Here is an 18,538-nt window from a genome sequence, read left to right as displayed (position 1 = left end):
AGAGTGTGCGATGTTCGTGCCCAGTGCCCAGCACCTCGCACGGCTGTCCCTGCCTGGTCCCAGACTCTGAGCAGGCGCCGGCTGAGCGCTAGACACCAGACGGTGCGGGCACAGGATGCAGGCCTTGAGGCCGGGTCAGCCCCCAGGGCAGCCCGCCGTGGGGCGCGAGCTGACCTTCGGTTTTCGAGGGTGTCACCCGGTGGGCCAGGGATTTGGGTCAGTGCGGGTCATTTGGGTCACTCTTTCCATGTGCCCGCGGGCGGCGGGAGAGGCCAAGGATGCCCGGGCCAAGCCCCGCCCCTTCCACGGCCCCGCCTCCACGGGGCTCGGCTCCGCCCCATCCCCCCGGGGTCCTGGGAGGGGAGCCGGAAGCCACCGAGACGGTGGAGCCTCCGAGCGGCCCAGAAAGGCCGGAAGTGGCGGGGCAGGCGCGGGCGCCGCGGTCCGTTTCCGGCGCCGCCGCTCGCTGGCGAGCTCCGGGCGCTCTTCTGGGCGGGTGAGTCCGCGCGCCCCACGCGCCCCTCTGCCCGGGTTCCCGCGCCCCGGGGACTCCGGCCCCGCGATGCCTGCACGCACTGCCTGCCGGCCCTTGCTCGGAGAGGCCTTGGGAACCTGGCTGGGACGGGGTCGCCCCGCGAACCCGGCCGCGTGGCGGCCGCCCCGGTCAGGGGCCTGAGGCGAGCTCGCGCTGCCGGCTTCCCCGGGCCCTCTGCCTCGTGCAGCTCGAGAGCTGTGCCCTGGGCGGGGTAGGCGCTTCGTCTTTCTGGATCCTGGCTGCCGCGCAGGGCCTGCCCCGCTCCACAGGGGCCCTCCTGCGGGGTCTCTGCCTGGACCACCCTCCCTGTGCCGGAGGCGCGGGGATTCCACACACAGGCCGCTTTCAGGGCCAACCGCTGCCCCAGAAAGTCTGCTGCTTCCTTTCCCACCAACAGGGAGACTCCCTGGGGTCGGTCGTTCAGTGGTGGACGGCCCAGCTCCGATTATGTCCCCGGGGCTGATGCTGTCGGGCGACAGGAGAGCGTGACTGGATTTTGGAGTTCATGTCCTTGGAGGCAGAGGCTTCTGGGTCCACTCGCGTCCATTCTACAGTCCATCATTCCGGCCCGTCTCTAACCTCCAGTCTGTCCTGCCTCCACTTGCTGCCTGTGGACAGCCAGACTGGCGCGTTCGACCCCATATCCTCATGCTGGCCTCTCACCCTGGCCTCGGGCCCTGAGGAAGTGACCGTTAACTAAATCAGAGCTTCCTAGCTTAAATGCATTCGTAGTTTTCTGTGCCTCAGCACCATCGTAATTATAATTGTGTGTGTGTGTGTGTGTGTGTGTTGTAACTTACCCCCACCAGGCGCACCACGCAGGCGGGGTCCTTCAGCCCTCACTGCCGCGCCCTGGCTGCTCAGCTGAGTGCCTGGCACGCGGCACCCACTCCACAGGTGTTTGTGGAGTGACTCCTATCACACACACGCACAGAAGATGAAACCAGCTTGGGGGGGCACGTACTCGAGTGTGATGGCTGCTTGGGTCCACGCTTGTCCTGCGGAGCATCTGGGTTGGGGGGGCAGAGAGCACAGTGGCCCCTGGTTAGCCTGGAAGTAGGGGCCTGCCACCCACCTCTGATGCTTGCTTCTTGCCAACAGGTCTCGGCAGGACTTGTGGATGCCACCCACCCAGCCTCATGGTAGGAAGCCCGACTGCCTCCTTTTCCGCACAGCCTGTGAAACCTCACCTCTTGCTTTGGGCGTCAGCCCTGCCAGCTGGGCCTGGGCCCAGCTCCTACGTGGCCCTTGCCAGGTCCAGGCAAGCCCCCTTTGCTCCCTCCCCAAGGCAGTGAGCAAACCTCCACTCGGACCAGAGCCACCTGAGGCTCCTAAGGGGGGCGGGTTGTGAGATCACCGTAGACTGGGTCCCTCTCCCCCAAACTACCCTGCCTCAGGATTTTACAGCCAGAAGAGCCCATCACCGTCTCGCCCAACTCCTCCTTGCACTTGCCTGAGACGTGCTGTGAGGTGGTGCCAGAATGGGGCTGGCACCCAGGGGTCCCTGGCGTGCTGGTGTGTGTCCTTTCAGGAGGCGGTGACATTTGGCGATGTGGCTGTGCACTTCTCTCGGGAGGAGTGGCAGTGTCTGGACTCTGGCCAGAGGGCCCTCTACAGGGAGGTGATGCTGGAGAACCACAGCAGTGTGGCCGGACTAGGTGAGGCTGCACCTGGGGACCCCACCCGCGTCGTCAGTCAGCACCCACTCAGGCAGGCCTCTGTCAGTGGTGGGGGATACGGAAGCTGAGTGCTCAGGCTGAACGGGGGCCCTGGATCTGGGAGTGCCAGGCTGGCTGCAGGCGTTGCGCCTGTCACGATTCAGCCTCCAGGGCAGACAGAATTCCAGAGCTGGTAAAGCCCCTCTTCCTGAGCTATTACGTTGTGAGAAGTAGAACCCGAACTTGAGGTGACTTCGACAAAAGGAGAAATTATTGCCTTGGGGAATCCAAGGAAATGGTTGTCAGCCAGAGCCAGGGGTGGCCGCAGTGCCCTCTGGGGGCTGTACAGATGCTGTCAGGGCATCCCCTCACCTATCCTGCCCTGCCCCTGTCTTCCCATTCCTGCCTCCACCAGAGGTGGCCACTCCAGCCTCTTGATCATCTTCATGTCCTCCTGGGATGTGCTCTGTTGTTGGACTGCAGCTTTGGGAAGGGTGTGTGTGTGTGTGTGTGTGTGTGTAACTTCTCTTTCCTGCAACCAGACTCTCTTTCCATGGCCCCATGTCCTCTGCAGCACTACAGTGCGTGAGCATCCTGGACCCTCAGGAAGGTTTCTGGTGTGGGGAGGGGGCCGCAGTTGGTGAATCAGCTGCTTTTCAGGATGCTGGACCAGGCCTGTGCCCCTTGGTCCTGGCTGGTCTAGCAGAGTCCGGAGCTTTCTGACGTTTTGTCAGTCAGGCCCAGAGCCCTGTCTGCATTCCTCCCGGGGTTGCTCTGCTTTGTTGATTGAAGGTGTCGTTTCTCGTATTAGCTTCCATTGACCCTAAGACGCTGTGCATTGTTAACACACTAGACGCACCATTATTATCTGTAAATTATTTTAAGAAAGGCGGCATGCTGCTGATTGTAGCATATTTCAAAAATTAAACTTATGTTTGATTTTAAATATTTATTTATTTGAAAGGTGGAGTCAGAGAGAGAGAGAGAGAGTCAGGTCTATTCACTAGTTCGCTCTCCAAACAGCTGCAATGGTCAGGACTGGTCCAAGCTGAAGCCAGGAACTAGGAGCTGCTTCTGTGTCTCCCACATGGGTGGCAGGGGGCGAGCACTTGAGCCATCTTCCACTGCTTTTCCCAGGCCATTAGCAGGGAGCCGTATTGGAAGTGGAGTAGCCAGGATACAGACTGGCACCCAATGGGATGCCAGTGTTGCAGGTAGTGATCTAACCTGGTATGCCACAGCCCCGGCCCCAAAATGTATGTTCTTTAAAGAGCTCTGTTAGACTCATTTGTACATGGTTTACCATAAGCCACTGAAATAGAAAGGGAAAGACACGTGGTGAATTGGCTAGGGTATTCTTTTTTGCACAGCCGGTAGTGAGTCACATCTGCGCTTCGTGCGTGATGGTGGCCTGTGAGTCGGCCCTCGAGAGCTGATGCACTCCCCTGCGCGTGGGTGGGGTTTTCGTCCATCCATCAAGGTTGACAGGAAGCTTTCTTGCTTGGCACGTGGCAGCCAGTGACAGACCACCCGGCTGTGCTGCTATGCTGCCCTTTCTCAGGCCCTCTGCACACAGCTGCTGGCTTGCCAGTGACTGGAATTGCAGTCAGTCCTCCACCAGCAGTTGGCTTCTTGTAGAGATTTATTTATTTATTTGAAAGGCAGATTTACAGAGAGAGAGCTTCCATCCACGTGTTCTCTCCCTAAATGGTCACAACAGCTAGGGCTGGGCAAGACTGATGGCAGGAGCCTAGAACTGCATCCAGTCTCCCACATGGGGTGGCAAGCACCTAAGCACTTGGGCCATGTGCTGCTTTCCTGGCACATTAGCAGGAATCTGGACAGGAAGTGGAGCAGCTGGGATTTGAAGTGACACTCATTTGGGATGCCAGCATCCCAGGAGGCAGACAGCTTAGCCCACTGTGCTACAGTGTTTGCTTGTTCAGTCTCAACTGCAGCATTTTCCACTTTGCTTGTACAATAGCTCCTTGCTTCAGTGCCAAGTTCTAAGACAACGTTTTGAGACAGAGGGAAGAACAGACTCAACATGTGTTGTGTGATGCTGGTGACAGCTGCAGAATGATGATCTGAGCATTGTGGGGCCGAGTTCATGTTTGTACATGGGACGGAGAACATGTGTATGCAGGCAGTGGTGGCGCCTGTGGCTGAGCTCACATGTGTACGGGCAGTTGTGGTATGTGACCAGATACACACGACAAGGGCGGTGGTAGTGCATGTGCCTGTGTGTTCACGTTTACACGAGCGGTAGTGGCATGTGACTGAGCACACTGGTGCTGGATACATTACTACCTGGTTGATGATGATTTTAAGTTCAAGTTGTGTCCAAAGTTAGAGACGGGGAAGTGTGTTATAAACAGTCTGTCTTGGAATCCTCCAGATATGGTAATACCACACAGGCTTTAGTGTGTTGTAAACATCTGTTCCGCTTCTCTCGTGCTCCCATCAAATTTTAGTTTAGTATTCTCCAGTTTTTGCCTATGAGTTGTGCCTTTGAAATTTATTTGTTTGTTTATTTTTAAAGATTTTGTTTATTTGGGAGGAAGAGTTACAGGCAGTGAGAGGGAGAGACAGAGAGAAAGGTCCTTGGTTCACTCCCCAGATGGCCTCAATGGCCAGAGCTGCACCGATCTGAAGCCAGGAGCCAGGTGCTTCTTCCCAGTCTCCCATGCGGGTGCAGGGGCCCAAGCACTTGGGGCATTTTCTGCTTTCCCAGAGCTGGATTGGAAGAGGGGCAACCGGGACTAGAACTGGCACCCATATGGGATGCTGGCGCCACAGGCAGAGGATTTACCTACTGTGCCATGGAGCCAGCCCCCTGCCCCCCGCTTTTTTTTTTAAAGAATTATTTTATTTATTTGGAAGAGTTACAGAGAGAGGTAGAGCCAGAGAGAGAGAGAGAGAGGTCTTTCATCTGCTGGTTTATTCCCCAAATGACCTCAATGGCCAGAACTGAGCTGATCTGAAGCCAGGCGCCTCTTCCAGGTCTCCCACATGGGTGCAGGGGCCCAAGGACTTGGGCTATCTTCCATTGCTTTCCCAGGTCATAGCAGAGAGCGGGATCAAAAGAGGAATAGCTGGGACTGGAACCGGCGCCCATATGGGATGCCTGCACTGCAGGCTGGGGCTTTAACCCACTGTGCCATAGCACCAGCCCTGTGCCTTTGAAATTTTAAAATTTCTTTCCTACTCCCAAGCATTGAGGTAGGCAACATTTTCTCCTGTGGATTTTATAGTTTAATTTTCTCATTCGTGTCATGACCCTAGATTTCTGTTGGAGTTCAGTAAAAATCTTGTTTTATTTTTCGTCAAGAGACAGGTGTTTTACCAGCATCATCTACTGAGTAGTCTCACCTTCCTGTGAAATGTTTGTTTCTGAGCTCGGGTCTCCTCCCTGATCGTTCTTGTGGGCCAGCTCTCTGCTTCTTGATTTGGATTAGGTGAGTGGGATTTTCACTGGGCGTGGCTTGAGTTCACTGAGAGCCTTTGGAGCAGTGATCCCCTGTGCGTCTGAAGCTTCGGTTCTTGTTGTTTTGTGGATCTCTCTTGGGCGACTGTGCTTCAGCTGATAGCTGCAGCCGCCCACCAATGCTGCCAGCCTCGGAGGGCTCCGTCGAGCCCCTTTGCTAGTTGGTGATTCTGCCCTGTCCTCCAGGAGGGGGCTCAGTGACTGAGAGTTCGTGCCCTCCCTGCCATAGCCCTCACCTCTTTTCACCTTGGCAGTGGCCAGCCTGATGTTGAACAGGGCCCCCGAGGCTTGTTGTGCTCTGTGCATCCACAGAAGCATGTAGGGATTGACTGAGTTTTCTTTTTGATTTTAAATAAGAATTTCAAATTCTTGTTCCTTATTGATTGAGATAATCACACGATTTTTAAAATTAGAGTAGTAAATTACAACTGGTATGTTTTGAGTACTCCTAGAATAAACCCTACCTAGTTTACAAATAATTACCTAATTACCTTATTTACAAATAAGTTTTGAACTCTGCTGGCCAGTAGTACATTTTGGATTTTTGTATCCCTGTTCATAAGCAATGACTTAGATATTTCTTTTTATTGTCTTTGTATAATTTTGACGTTTTTGACAAGCGGCATTTGGCATACAAATTCCATGAAATAAGCTGGGCAGGTTTTCTGTCTTTTCAATTTCGGGAAGAATTTGTAGGGTCAGGGTCACTGTGTTGGTTGTGATTGGCTTTTGCCACGAGTCCGTAGTAGCCTTTTCACAAAACTGGCTTTTGTTTTGCTGATCTTTTTTGTGGGGTGGGGGGCGGAGATGTTGTTGTATGTCTGTTTTGTTGAATCCTATCCCACTTTTATTATTTTGTTTCTTTTGTTGGGGTTGGCTGTGTTGTTTTGTTTACAGCTTCTGGAGTTTAATAGTTATCCTCATTTGTGTTTTATTATCCTTGTTTCTAGTAAATATGTTTTAAAATTGTATCTTTGCATACTGCTTCTGCTGTATTTTGTGAATTTTGCCCATGATAAACATAGCTGCCATCTAGTAATCATTTGGTTCCCCCGGGGCTGGCATCCCCGAGCTGCGCTTGTGCGGTTGCTTCCATACCAGGTGTACCTGGTTGGGTGCCTGTGGTGTGGTGGTGGTCTTTGCGCTTCCATGACGCCCTTCATGGCTGGACACAGGTGTTTCCCTGTTGCTGGGGTCTTGTCTGCATCTGAGGGCTTGAGCTTGTAGGCTGCAGACCTGTGGGATCCCTGCCTCTCTGTTCCCAGAGACAGGAAGCTTCCAGAGCGTGCCGGCCCTTGCGGCTCATGCTCGTCCCTGCACTGACTGGCAGTGAAGCAGGTTGCCAGGTGGGCACACACCAGGCTCCCCCAGAAGGGATCCTCTGCACAGGGACTCCGGGCTGGGAGACCCCTGGGTGAGGATTGTAACCTAGACCCTCTGACTTAAAGTCTACTTTGCTTGCCTGTTTTTATTGTTGTTTTTTTTTTTCTCTTATTTTTTAACCACCCCTGCCTCTTTGGTGTCTCTGCTCTACTGAGTGAAGTGCTGGCTTGTACTGAGGCTTCTTTCTACCTAGGGTACAGCTGTCCTGTCCTTTGCAGAAGTTTTAGTGACTGGACCACATGGGAGTCCAGAGCCCTCCATGTCCACCCCCAGGAGCTGGACAGATGAGACAGAACAGGGTGCAGTGTACTCTGACGCACATATGCAGAGGCTCTGCTTGTGCTCCAGCCCCACTGCCCCTTACTCCTGGAAAGCAGGGGGCTAAGGGCTGCACAGGCCTCCCAGCATGCTCCCCGCATCTCATGTTCTGCCCCCCACACAGCAGGATTCCTGGTCTTCAAGCCTGAGCTGATCTCCCGGCTGGAGCAGGGACAGGAGCCATGGGTCCTGGACCTGCAGGGAGCAGAGAAGACCGAGGCATCAAGGAGCCCCGAGACAGGTGAGGCTTGGGCCCTGCTGCAGAGATGCTCTGGGGTGAGGAGGACCCACACATGCGGCCTCCGGTGAGGAAGCGGGCAAGTCCACACGGCCAGGCTGTGATGCCTGGGCACTGAGGGGGAGTGGGAGAGACCAACCCGCAGAAAAGCAAGGACACATCATCCTACATCTGTTCAACTTCTGCTACCAGTACTTTTGTTAAGCAGGCATACAAATCTCTAGATCCAGCAACCTGGCTCTCAGCAGCCCCTCCTCCCTGCATTGGTTCTCTTCCAGAAGTTGGGGCCTGGGAGACCCCAGCCTGTCAGGTCAGCTTCTAGGGCTGCAGTAGACTCTTGTGACCAGGTGGCTGAAACAGCAGACGTTTGCTACCTCACAGTGGTGGAGGCCAGAGGCTGAAATCGGGGTGTCCGTAGGGACTCCGCATGAGGGCTCTCAGGAAGGACCCTTCCTTGCCTCTCCCAGCGTATCATGTTTTCTGGAAGTCTTGGCGTTGCTTGGCTTATAGACGTGGCACTCGTAGTCTCTGCTCTGTCTTCATAAATGCCTCCTTCCTGTGTGTGTCCAGTTAGAAGTCAGCCTGGGGCCCCGTCGTGCCCGGTTACCTCTGCAGCACCCCTATTTCCCAGTGAGCTGCACTGTGGTGTGTGTAGAGTCAGGGTGGAAATGCTCAGTCAGCCCAGGCGCAGGCTGCTGCCCTAGGATTAGCTCCCTCTGGGCACCTGTTGCCCCTGCTCAGCCTGCTCTGTAGCCATGCTGCTCCTTTTAGTGAGGCACCAGGGTTTGTGTGCATCCCAGCAGCAGGAAGGAAATTCACCTTCTGTCACTGTTGTGTCCTCACAGTCACTGCTGCAACAGGGCAGAGCCTGTCTTCACAGATGCCATGTTCTCCTAAGGCCAGCTGGAGGCAGGAGGGACAGTGCAGAATTGTAGCTTTCTCTTTGGTACATACATCCCCAGGCCACTTGGAAGGGCCCAGAGGGATCCTTTTATTTATTTCTTTATTTTTTAAGATTTATTTTATTTATTTGAAAGAGTTACAGAGAGAGGGAGAGACAGAGAGAATCTTCCATTCATTGGTTCACTCCTCAGATGGCGCAGGGGCCTGAACTGAACCAGTCCAGAGCCAGGCACTTCCTCCAGGTCTCCCACGTCGGTGCAGGGGCCCAAGGTCTTGGGCCATCCTCTGCTGCTTTCCCAGGCACATTTACAGGGAGCTGCATTGGAACGGTTGGGACTCTTAACAGGTGCCCATATGGGATGCTGGTGCTGCAATCTGGGGCTTTAGCCCACTGTGCCACAGCACTGTCTGCCAGAGGGATCCTTTTAAACACAGGTATATTTTCTCTCTTATTATAATGAGATCCCTGAGGCTAGGTACTTTGTGGGGAAAAAAAAAAAAAAAAAAGAGGTTGCTTTGGCTTAGAGTTCTGGAGATTGAAATTCCAAGGGCAGTGGCCCCATTTGTTTGGCCTCTCGACAAGGACCTCACAGTGGATGGTGTCACAGCAGGAGTGTGTGTGAGAATGGAGGTGAGAGACTGGGGTCCCAAAGAACTCTTTTATTAAAGATTTTATTTATTTATTTGAGAGGTAGAGTCACACACTGAGGGAGAGACAGAGAGAGAGGTCTTCCATCCGCTGGTTCACTCCTCAGATGGCTGCAATGGTCAGAGCTGGGCCCATCCGAAGCCAGGAGCCAGGAGCTTCTCCCGGATCTCCCATGCGGGTGCAGGGGCCCAAGCACTTAGGCCAACTTCTAATGCTTTCCCAGGCTAAAGCAGAGAGCTGGATCGGAACTCCAACTGCCGCCAGCACCACAGGTGGAGGCTTAACCCACTATGCCACAGCTCTGGCCCCCATAAGAACTAATTCTTTCCGAGTGCAGCACCTCCAGTGACTAGGGTCCTCCTCCTAGGTCTGCCTCTGAACATCATAATTGGACCAAGTTTCTGCTGTTAGTCCTTGGAGTTCACACTCTTGAATGAGTTTGGGGAGACATTGTGTTTGAAACCTCACTCACACATATTGTGTGCATTGCAGCAGGAGGGAGAGCTGTGTTGCTTTGAGGAGGGTCATCAGGAGCCCTTGGCCATAGCTCCAGCCTCCTTGGTTCTACTGACCTACCACTCCATGTTATGCTCTTCCTGTTCAGAGTCTTCCGGATCCCCCTTGATTAGGGACAGAGCCATCAGGGGGTCAGTTAAAACGTAACCACCATTAAAATATTTCCAGGGTGGAGGGGAGATTTTATTTCAAAGGCAGAATTAGAGGGGGGGGAGACAGATCTTCCATTTGTTGGTTCACTCCCCCAAATGGCTGCAACCACGATTGGGCAAGGCCAAAGCCAGGGGCTTCATCCGGGTCTCCCATGTTGGTGCAGGGGCCCAAGCACTTGGCCCATCTTCCACTACTTTCCCAGGCACATTAGCAGGGAGCTAGATTGAAAGTGGAGCAGCCGGGACTTGAACCGGCGCACGTATAGGATGTTGGTGTTGCAGGCAGCGGCTTTACCCACTACACCACAATGGTGGCTTCTTATTGATTTTTTTTTTACCTAATTAATTTATTTATTTATTGACAGGCAGAGTTAGAGAGAGAGAGATCTTCCTTCTGTTGGTTCACCCCCAAAAAGGCCGCTACGGCCGGCGCACTCCGCCCATCCGAAGCCAGGAGCCAGGTGCTTCCTCCTGGTCTCCCATGCGGGTGCAGGGCCCAAGCACTTGGGCCATCCTCCACTGCCTTCCCGGGCCACAGCAGAGAGCTGGACTGGAAGAGGAGCAACCAGGACAGAATCCGGTGCCCCAACCGGGACTAGAGCCTGGGGTGCCAGCGCTGCAGGCGGAGGATTAGCCAAGTGAGCTGCGGCGCCGGCCTGTTTATTTTTTTAAAGACTTATTTTATTTATTTGAAAAAGCAGAGTTACAGAGAGAGAAGGAGAGATAAAGAGAGAGGTCTTCCTTCTGCTGATTCACTCCCCAAATGGCCAGGCAGAATCCAGGAACCTGGAACTCCGTCCAGGTCCCTCAAGTAACCCATACTTCTCCCAGAATAGTCGCAGGAAATCCGGCGCTGAGAAATGCAAGCACAGCCAAGTGCTTTGTGGCACCCTCATTCTTTGCTCAGTGGTGGCCTTGACTGCAAGCTCCTAGCCACAGTGCACAGCAGGAGGCCCTGAACAGTGTCCAGCATGGCAGCCAGGACCGCACCATGCTCTGTCCTGGCTCTCCTCAGGGGCCTCCACCTTGGAGGCAGAGACAGCAGAGAGCAGTACATGCGGTGTGTTTCAGTGTCCTGCTTTCTCAGCCACACAGCAGAGAGGGGCTTGGGAGGCCGAGCAAGCCCTGTTGGAGAAACGGATGTGCCATGGTCGTGCGATTGTGCAGGTGAGGGCCAGGCCTGGAGTTGTCAGTGTCGTCTTTTTACTTGGCACATCCTTGCTGCATAGTAAAGGTGAAAAGTCTGGGCTCGGGGCTCAGACCTGAGCTGCTTCCTGACTCTCATGGCCTTGGTGGCTTCCCCTCTGAACTGTTCCCAGTGGGTGCAGATGCTGCTGAACTCACTGGGTCGTGGAAGAGTGATTGCGGAACCATTCTTGCTTATACATAGAAGAGGCTCAGGAGATGGTAGCTCCTTCCTTGCTGCAGGGTTGACAAGATCCTTCGCAAATTACTAGGAGCTCAAGACACCAGCAGTCATCAGGAGTTGGTAGGAAATGAGAGGCTGGCCGGCGCTGTGACTCACTAGGCTAATCCTCCACCTGTGGCACCGGCACCCCAGGTTCTAGTCCCGGTTGGGACATCGGTTCTGTCCTGGTTGCTCCTCTTCCAGTCCAGCTCTCTGCTGTGGCCTGGGAAGGCAGTGGAGGATGGCCCAAATGCTTGGGCCCTGCACCTGCATGTGAGACCAGGAGGAAGCACCTGGCTCCTGGCTTTGGATCGGTGCAGCGCGCCTGCCGTAGCGGCCATTTTGGGGGTGAACCAATGGAAAAGGAAGACCTTTCTCTCTCTCTCTCTCTCTCTCACTGTCTAACTGCTTGTCAAAAAAAAAAAAAAAAAAGGAACTGAGAGGCTGAAATTGGGGATGTGGGGTCACTGTGGGGTAGAATCTGGTAAGTTGTTACTGACTGTGGTCATGACCATGGTTAACGAGAAGTCTGGACCCAGAAGAGGTGTTGTGTTCTCTGGGATTTCAGAGTTTGGATTCCGGAAGGAAGCCTGCATTTATTTGGAGATTAGGGAAAGGAGATGTCAGAAAGACCTCTTGGAGGTGAGTGGACTCCTCCAGAAATGTGCAGCCGCAGGGAAGAAGTCAGTGTGGGTCAGTGGGCCAGTGGGTGGAGTGGCTTAGACACAGCTGGAGGCAGTGGAGAAGTCTAGGGTCCTGCTCAAGGAACAGCCGCAGGGAGCAGCTGCGAATCGCCTGGGCAGCCAGCTGTCTGCTGAGAGCCCCGGGAAGCTCTCAGCTGCTCTTCAGCCTCAGTCTCACGCATTCCTGCCGTTCAGTTCAGACGCCTGCTGCTCTCAGCCTGGTCCCACCCTCTGAGGCTCTGCCTGGTCTCGTTTTGCTTCTCGTGGACTCTGCCTTGCGCCAGAGCCCCGCACGATGGCCCTCTCTGCTCTTGGGGTGTGTAGCTCTTGGCGCTCTGCCCAGCACACTACAAGTACTTCATCATTGATTGTGTGAATGAAACCAAATTTGGAGAAGTATCACGGCTATCACACATTTGGGGTGTGTCACAGTGCTCACTGCAGCTTGTCTTGGGAAGTGATGGCCTCCCCACGGTCACTGTCATCTCTCTGAGCGCAGGACCTAAGAAGCATTTTTATTTTCTGCTTGTTTCAGATTCTAGGAAGAGGACTGACTACGAACAGGCCTGTGGGAGTACAGTCACTCCAAAACCAGAATCCAGCGTAACGATGGTCAGAGCTCTCCCACAGGGTTTTTCTCGAGGTCTTGGTTATGGAGACACTTGTGATTCTGAGGTCTGGTCAGAGAGTCATCCGCACAGCCTTGGCCTGAGAGTGAGGAGCTCCCGCATCCAGAAAAACTGTCCAAGCAAGGGCTCTGAGGCTCCTGAGACCCTCACCACAGACGCTGCCCGGGGATGTAAGGAGCTGGTGGGCAGTGGCATGGATTGTCAGCCTGGCAACAGTCAGAGAGAGAGAGCAGAAGGAGCGCTGCAGAGATGCGAAGCATGTGGCCGAGGATTCGGGCACACCCCAGATGCTGCTCTGCCCTGGGAAGTCGACATGCAGAAGAAACCCAGCAGATGTCAGGAGTGCCAGAAGACGCTCCCTGCCTGCCTGCAGGGAAAGCATCCAGGTGGCTGCCATGGAGAGAAGCCGTATGAGTGTGAGGAGTGTGGGAAAGTCTTCAGGCTGTGCTCGCAGCTTAATCAGCATCAGAGAATCCACACTGGAGAGAAACCGTTTAAATGCATTGAGTGTGGAAAAGCCTTCCGACTGAGCTCAAAACTTATTCAGCATCAAAGAATTCATACAGGAGAGAAGCCCTACAGGTGTGAGGAGTGTGGAAAGGCCTTTGGCCAGAGCTCAAGCCTCATCCACCATCAGAGGATTCACACAGGAGAGAGGCCCTATGGTTGTCCCGAGTGTGGGAAAGCCTTCAGTCAGCAGTCACAGCTGGTCAGACACCAGAGAACTCACACCGGAGAGAGGCCCTACCAGTGCAAGGAGTGTGGGAAGGCCTTTAGCCAGAGCTCAACTCTGGCTCAGCATCAGAGGATGCACACTGGGGAGAAATCTCAGATCCCAAGGACTTCAGACAGTCCAAGCCCAGTTACACATCAGAGAATTCACTCTGTGGAGAAGCCGTTTAAGTGTGATGAGTGTGGGAAAGCCTTTAGATGGATCTCTCGCCTTAGTCAGCATCAGCTGATCCACACTGGAGAGAAACCTTATAAATGCAACAAGTGTACAAAAGCCTTTGGTTGTAGCTCACGGCTTATTCGCCATCAGAGAACTCACACTGGAGAAAAGCCATTTAAGTGTGACGAGTGTGGAAAAGGCTTTGTCCAGGGCTCACACCTCATTCAGCATCAGCGAATCCACACTGGAGAGAAACCTTACGTTTGTAATGACTGTGGCAAAGCCTTCAGCCAGAGCTCCAGCCTCATTTACCATCAGAGGATCCATAAGGGAGAGAAGCCCTATGAATGCCTGCAGTGTGGAAAAGCCTTCAGTATGAGCACACAACTCACAATACATCAGAGGGTTCACACTGGAGAGAGACCCTATAAATGCAACGAATGTGGAAAAGCCTTCAGTCAGAACTCCACCCTCTTCCAACACCAGATCATTCACGCGGGAGTGAAGCCCTATGAGTGTAGTGAGTGTGGGAAAGCCTTCAGCCGGAGCTCCTATCTCATTGAACACCAGAGAATACACACAAGAGCCCAGTGGTACTATGAATACGGGAACACACTGGAAGGGTCCACTTTTGTGAGCCGTAAGAAAGTTAACACTGTGAAGAAACTGCATCAGTGTGATGACTGTGAGAAAATATTCCGGTGGCGTTCACACCTGATTATACATCAAAGAATCCACACTGGGGAGAAGCCCTACAAGTGCAATGACTGTGGCAAAGCTTTTAATCGGAGCTCAAGGCTTACTCAGCATCAGAAAATCCACGTGGGATAAGCCATTTGCCTGTATAAATGTGAATAAAACTACAGCCTTAACTTACGGTTTTATATGAGATCCTTTGTACTGACAGTTTAGAGTATCAGGAGCGATTCAGAATTGCACTGTTGAGAAAGAGTATTGACCTTCATGCAAACTGTTTATTTGCTGGAATGTCTGACGCTAACTAACCCATTGGATGAAGCCCATGTCTCCAACCCGGTGCCACCTGTAGTTCTGAGTCCCTGGGGGACACCCCAAGGCCCTGCAGCCGAGGGGGAAGCGTGTGAAAGGCCCTGTGAGCCCTGCAGCGCCGAGTGAGTTCATAGTTCCGCAGGATGTTTTCCTCAGAGGGCCAGTCCCAGGCTGGCTCCCACAGTAGGAAACGTGTGGCTCATGTCAGAGGATGTCTAGGATCCCTCCCTAACCCGTATGCCCTCCACCTACTCTTTCCAGAAGAGCAGCCCAGGGAAGGGGCAGGCTGGGGAAGTGCCACTGTTGTCACTGGAGTCAGGGACACCTGAGGCCCAGGGCCTGTGTGCTTATCTGAAAACATGAAATTGTAGGGTAACTGGAAGAACGTGTGTATGGGAGCACATCACACTGCCTGGCAGGGAGTAGTACTGTGGGTGACTTCACGTGCCCCCCCTCCCTGCCATGTATGTGGTCCAGTCCCAACCCCACCTCCTGTGCCTGCTGCCCCCAGTGCTTTCCTGGTCATGCGAGGCTGCTCTGGCTAATCTGACAGGCTCAGGTTGTACCCATCTGACACTGTCCTGGAGCATGTGAGGCCATCATCCCCAAGCTCTGCTTTGCAGGGTGAGACCTACAGTGCTGGCCTTGGCCCTGTTGCTGGTGTCCTGGTCTTTAGCTGTGAACTATGCCAGTGGACAGTAGTCATCGGGACCCATGTGAGACCTGCTGGTCTTTGATGTCTGCTGGTTAGTTACAGTACAGTATTTGAGCCTGAAAGACCCATCCCCAATGGAGAGAAACTTCATGGTGTTGTCCGTGAGCAAGTGTGTAACCAGAGGGAGCTATGGCCCAGGCACTTTATGAATTGGTCCAGTTGAAGCAAGTACAGGCCCGTGTGTGGCCAGGAGCTCTCACTGTTGGTGTCTGTTGGGCACAGCAGAGTTCAGGGTGGTTGTGCCCATAAGATTGTGTCTTCGCAGCCTACAGGTGGGGATCAGACCCCACAACTGCACCCAGACTGTCCACTCTAGGGACAAAGAACCACCACCTCGTCTCCACCTACAGCAATCTCACAGCTGTGAGATCTGCGCCCACTGCAGTAGCTTTCATCTCATCCCTTCAGCCACCCACTGTTCAGAGCTTTCTCTGAAGGGGTCAGTGGAAGAGTTACAGGGACACCGCAGAGGTGTGTGATGTCCTCAACCTGTGAGGGCTGCTGTGGAGCGGGAGGGGGTTCGGCAAGTCATGGGCTCAGACAGTCACCTCCACATCTAGGACGGTGTGAGATGTCTCCTCTAGTGGGCTGCAAAGTAAAGCTTTAGGCTGTGTGGGTTACCCAGTGACAGGACCAGAGTGTTCTCGGTCTACGGCCTCATAAGGCCATTTTGGTCCCTAGTAGCTGCTCCTGCTCACTTCCTGGCTAATGGTCAGGGGGAGGAGTGGTCGATTATATGGAGTTAGGGAACTTCCAGGCTCTGTTCTGCTTGCCTTCCTCCCACTGCAACCGACCAAGAAGGGCAAGGCCTGACGTTTGAAATGGTTCTCAGCTCCTGACAGCCCTAAAACAGGGGCTGGCAAACTTGGGGCCTTGCTGCATGCGTTGTGTGGTCCAAGAACTGAGGGTGTTTTCGGTGTTTCTCAATGGCTGGGGGCAGGGGAGAGGACGACAAAAAAACAAAGACAACAAAACACCATTTTGTGACATTTGAAAATTCCACTAAACCTCAGAGCAGGGTTTTGGTGGAGCAAAGCCACACCTATTTACAGGCCGGCCTCTGCCGCGGCACCAGCCCTCCACACTGCCTGCCTCATGTTGCGCTCGGAAGAAGCTTCATGCCCTCCAGCTGCGGGGGAATTCTTTTTCCTCTCAGGGGTTTGTTCTCCTGAATCCGCCCACGTGACTGAGAGCGAAGCCGTGTGGTCGATTCTGTGAAGTCGGTCTGGACCAGAATGGGACGAGGAGTTCTCCGGCTGCATCCGCGTGAAAGAGGTGTGTGACGTGTGTGTGCCGTGAGCCCGGGGTGTCAGTGCTGCGCGGGTCTGTTTCAGATCCCAGTGGAATGAACACCAGGGTGAGGCGTTCTCACAGGCACTGTGAGGTACTGCAGTTGTGTATTCTTTCAAGCTCCGTGTCAGCTCCAGTCCATATATCAGTAAACTCAGAGAATTTTCAGAAGTGTATTTCAGAGGAACTTCAAAAAGATTTGGATTTCTATTTCAGTTAATAAACCTGTAACTTTGGCCTGAAATTGCTTCTGTTTTCAAATTCAGACTGATAATCGACTTAGCCGTGAATTGGAACAACTTTGTGCTCCCTGGAAGCTTCGCAAATGAACAGCGAAAGACAGGGCCTGGCTGGCTTGTGTATCCCCATTTCCCAGAGTGTGGCTCACATCAGGTCCCCAGAGATGGCTGCTGAGTGAATGATGCACTCGGAGCATCCATGCATCTGGGTCAGGACACCGAAGAGAAACTCCTCCAGCAAAAAGTTTCCACAGGGGACTGACTAAGGCTAACAAAGCCAGATGCCAGCGTCTTCTCTGCAAGGCCTTGTGTAAGCCCTGGGGACGAAGATGGAGAGGGCCACAGGGCCGGCGATGTGGCACAGTGGGTTGAGCTGTTGCCTGTAATGCTGGCATCCAGTATGAGCACCAGTTCAAGTCCTGACTGCTCCACTTCCCTGATAATGTGCTTGGGAAAGCTGCAGATGATGGCCTACTCGGGCCCCTGCACCTGTGTGGGAGACCTGGATGGAGTTCCAGACTCCTGGCTTCGGCCTGGCCCAACCCCAGCTGTTGTGACCATTTAGGAAGTGAACCAGTGCATGGAAGCTAGCGCTCTCTAATTGTGCCTTTCAAATAAATAAATGGGGGGGGGGGGGAGGGCTGGACAAGGGACACGGCCAGTTGCCCTGGCATCTCAGGCCTGGTCGGGGAGACTGCACGTAGAGGAGGATGGGGAGGCCTCCCAGCCACAGTATCAGCACCATCTCAGCCAGGCAGGATCAGGGCAGTCACCAACTACCTGCACCTGCCACCTCTTACTGTTTGGCCATGGAGCTAAGAATGGTTTTTAATTGGTTGAAAACAGTCTGTGGCACATGACACAAATGTTACCATTCATGAAGTAACTGTTGGTAGGACGCTTAGATAAAGTAAGTTAGAGGCAGTGGGTGAAAGAGGTGGCCCCTGGACCTCCAGGCCTGCTCCACAGCTAGGAGGATCCAGTCCAGCTGGGTCCTGTCAGCTTCCACTGGATCCTGCTTGCGCCATCCCCTGCTCTCTGGCACTGGGGCTGTGCAGCTGCAGGAGCCCTGATGGGCACGTTAGTTTGGTTTCCACTTTTCCTATGTGTGTCTTGGACACCACACAACACCTGTATCTGCCTGGTCCCTTGAGACATTCATAGCCATTTGGGAAGTGAACCAGCACATGGAAGCTAGTGTGCACTCCCTCTAATTCTGCCTTTCGAATAAGTAAATCGGGGTGTGGTGGGAAAGATGGACAAGGGACAAGGCCAGCTGTCCTGGAGTCTACAACAGAGTGAACTGGAACAAACCCAGAATCTCCAACCCCAGAGACACCAAAAGTTCAACCTAAGGACTGAAGGCAGCTTGGGAAGCAGAGGGGCCAGGCCAGCAAGTCCAAGCAGGACCAGGTCTCCTGAGGAAGGAGGGGAAGGGGCTGCCGTGGTCCCGGCTGATGGCAGAAAGGCACACACATTGCCTTCTGTGGCGGGCTGGTGAGTCCAGGACCTGGAACCCAGCAAGGTGGAGACAGGACTGAGCAGACAGCTACAAGCGTGTGCCCTCGAGGGAGCCTGGGCCACTTCCGGAACCTACCGATCCCTCTCAGGTCCTCAGGGTGGAGTCTGGAGGGAGGAGGACATGCTGGCTGGAATAGGAAACACCAAGAACAGTGCTGGAGCATCCAGAAGTGAGGGGCAGTCCCCAGCCAGCGGGCAGACACCCCTGCTGACCCCCAGGACGACACATGCAGCTCAGCTTGCCCCTCTGTGAAGTGGAACGACCTTTACCTGTGAGGTCTGTGCAAGCTTGGGGTAGTTTCCAAGTGGCAGCT

At 53.9% G+C, this 18,538-nt stretch overlaps 1 protein-coding gene across 7 annotated transcripts; it reads left to right on the top strand.

Moving 5' to 3' along the window:
• Positions 1-361: 361 nt before the first annotated feature.
• ZNF7 (zinc finger protein 7) lies at positions 362-16,708 on the top strand. 7 transcript variants are annotated; one of them, XM_070075691.2, is made up of 5 exons: positions 363-496; positions 1,637-1,677; positions 2,067-2,193; positions 7,509-7,622; positions 12,466-16,708. In XM_070075691.2, exons 2-5 carry the CDS (start codon positions 1,675-1,677, stop codon positions 14,280-14,282), a joined length of 2,061 nt encoding a protein of 686 aa, XP_069931792.1. In that variant the 5' UTR covers positions 363-496; positions 1,637-1,674; the 3' UTR covers positions 14,283-16,708. The 7 variants fall into 7 exon arrangements, with proteins under 7 accessions (XP_069931794.1, XP_069931793.2, XP_069931792.1 ...); XM_008251917.5 differs by having other exon boundaries at positions 7,506-7,622; XM_008251916.5 differs by having other exon boundaries at positions 2,034-2,193.
• The last annotated feature ends 1,830 nt before the right edge of the window (positions 16,709-18,538 follow it).

The sequence above is a fragment of the Oryctolagus cuniculus genome, chromosome 6 (assembly GCF_051225735.1).
Source record: "Oryctolagus cuniculus isolate XC-2025 breed Fujian yellow rabbit chromosome 6, ASM5122573v1, whole genome shotgun sequence".
NCBI classification, from domain to species: Eukaryota; Metazoa; Chordata; class Mammalia; order Lagomorpha; family Leporidae; genus Oryctolagus; species Oryctolagus cuniculus.
This window is presented reverse-complemented; position numbering and strand designations above follow the sequence as displayed.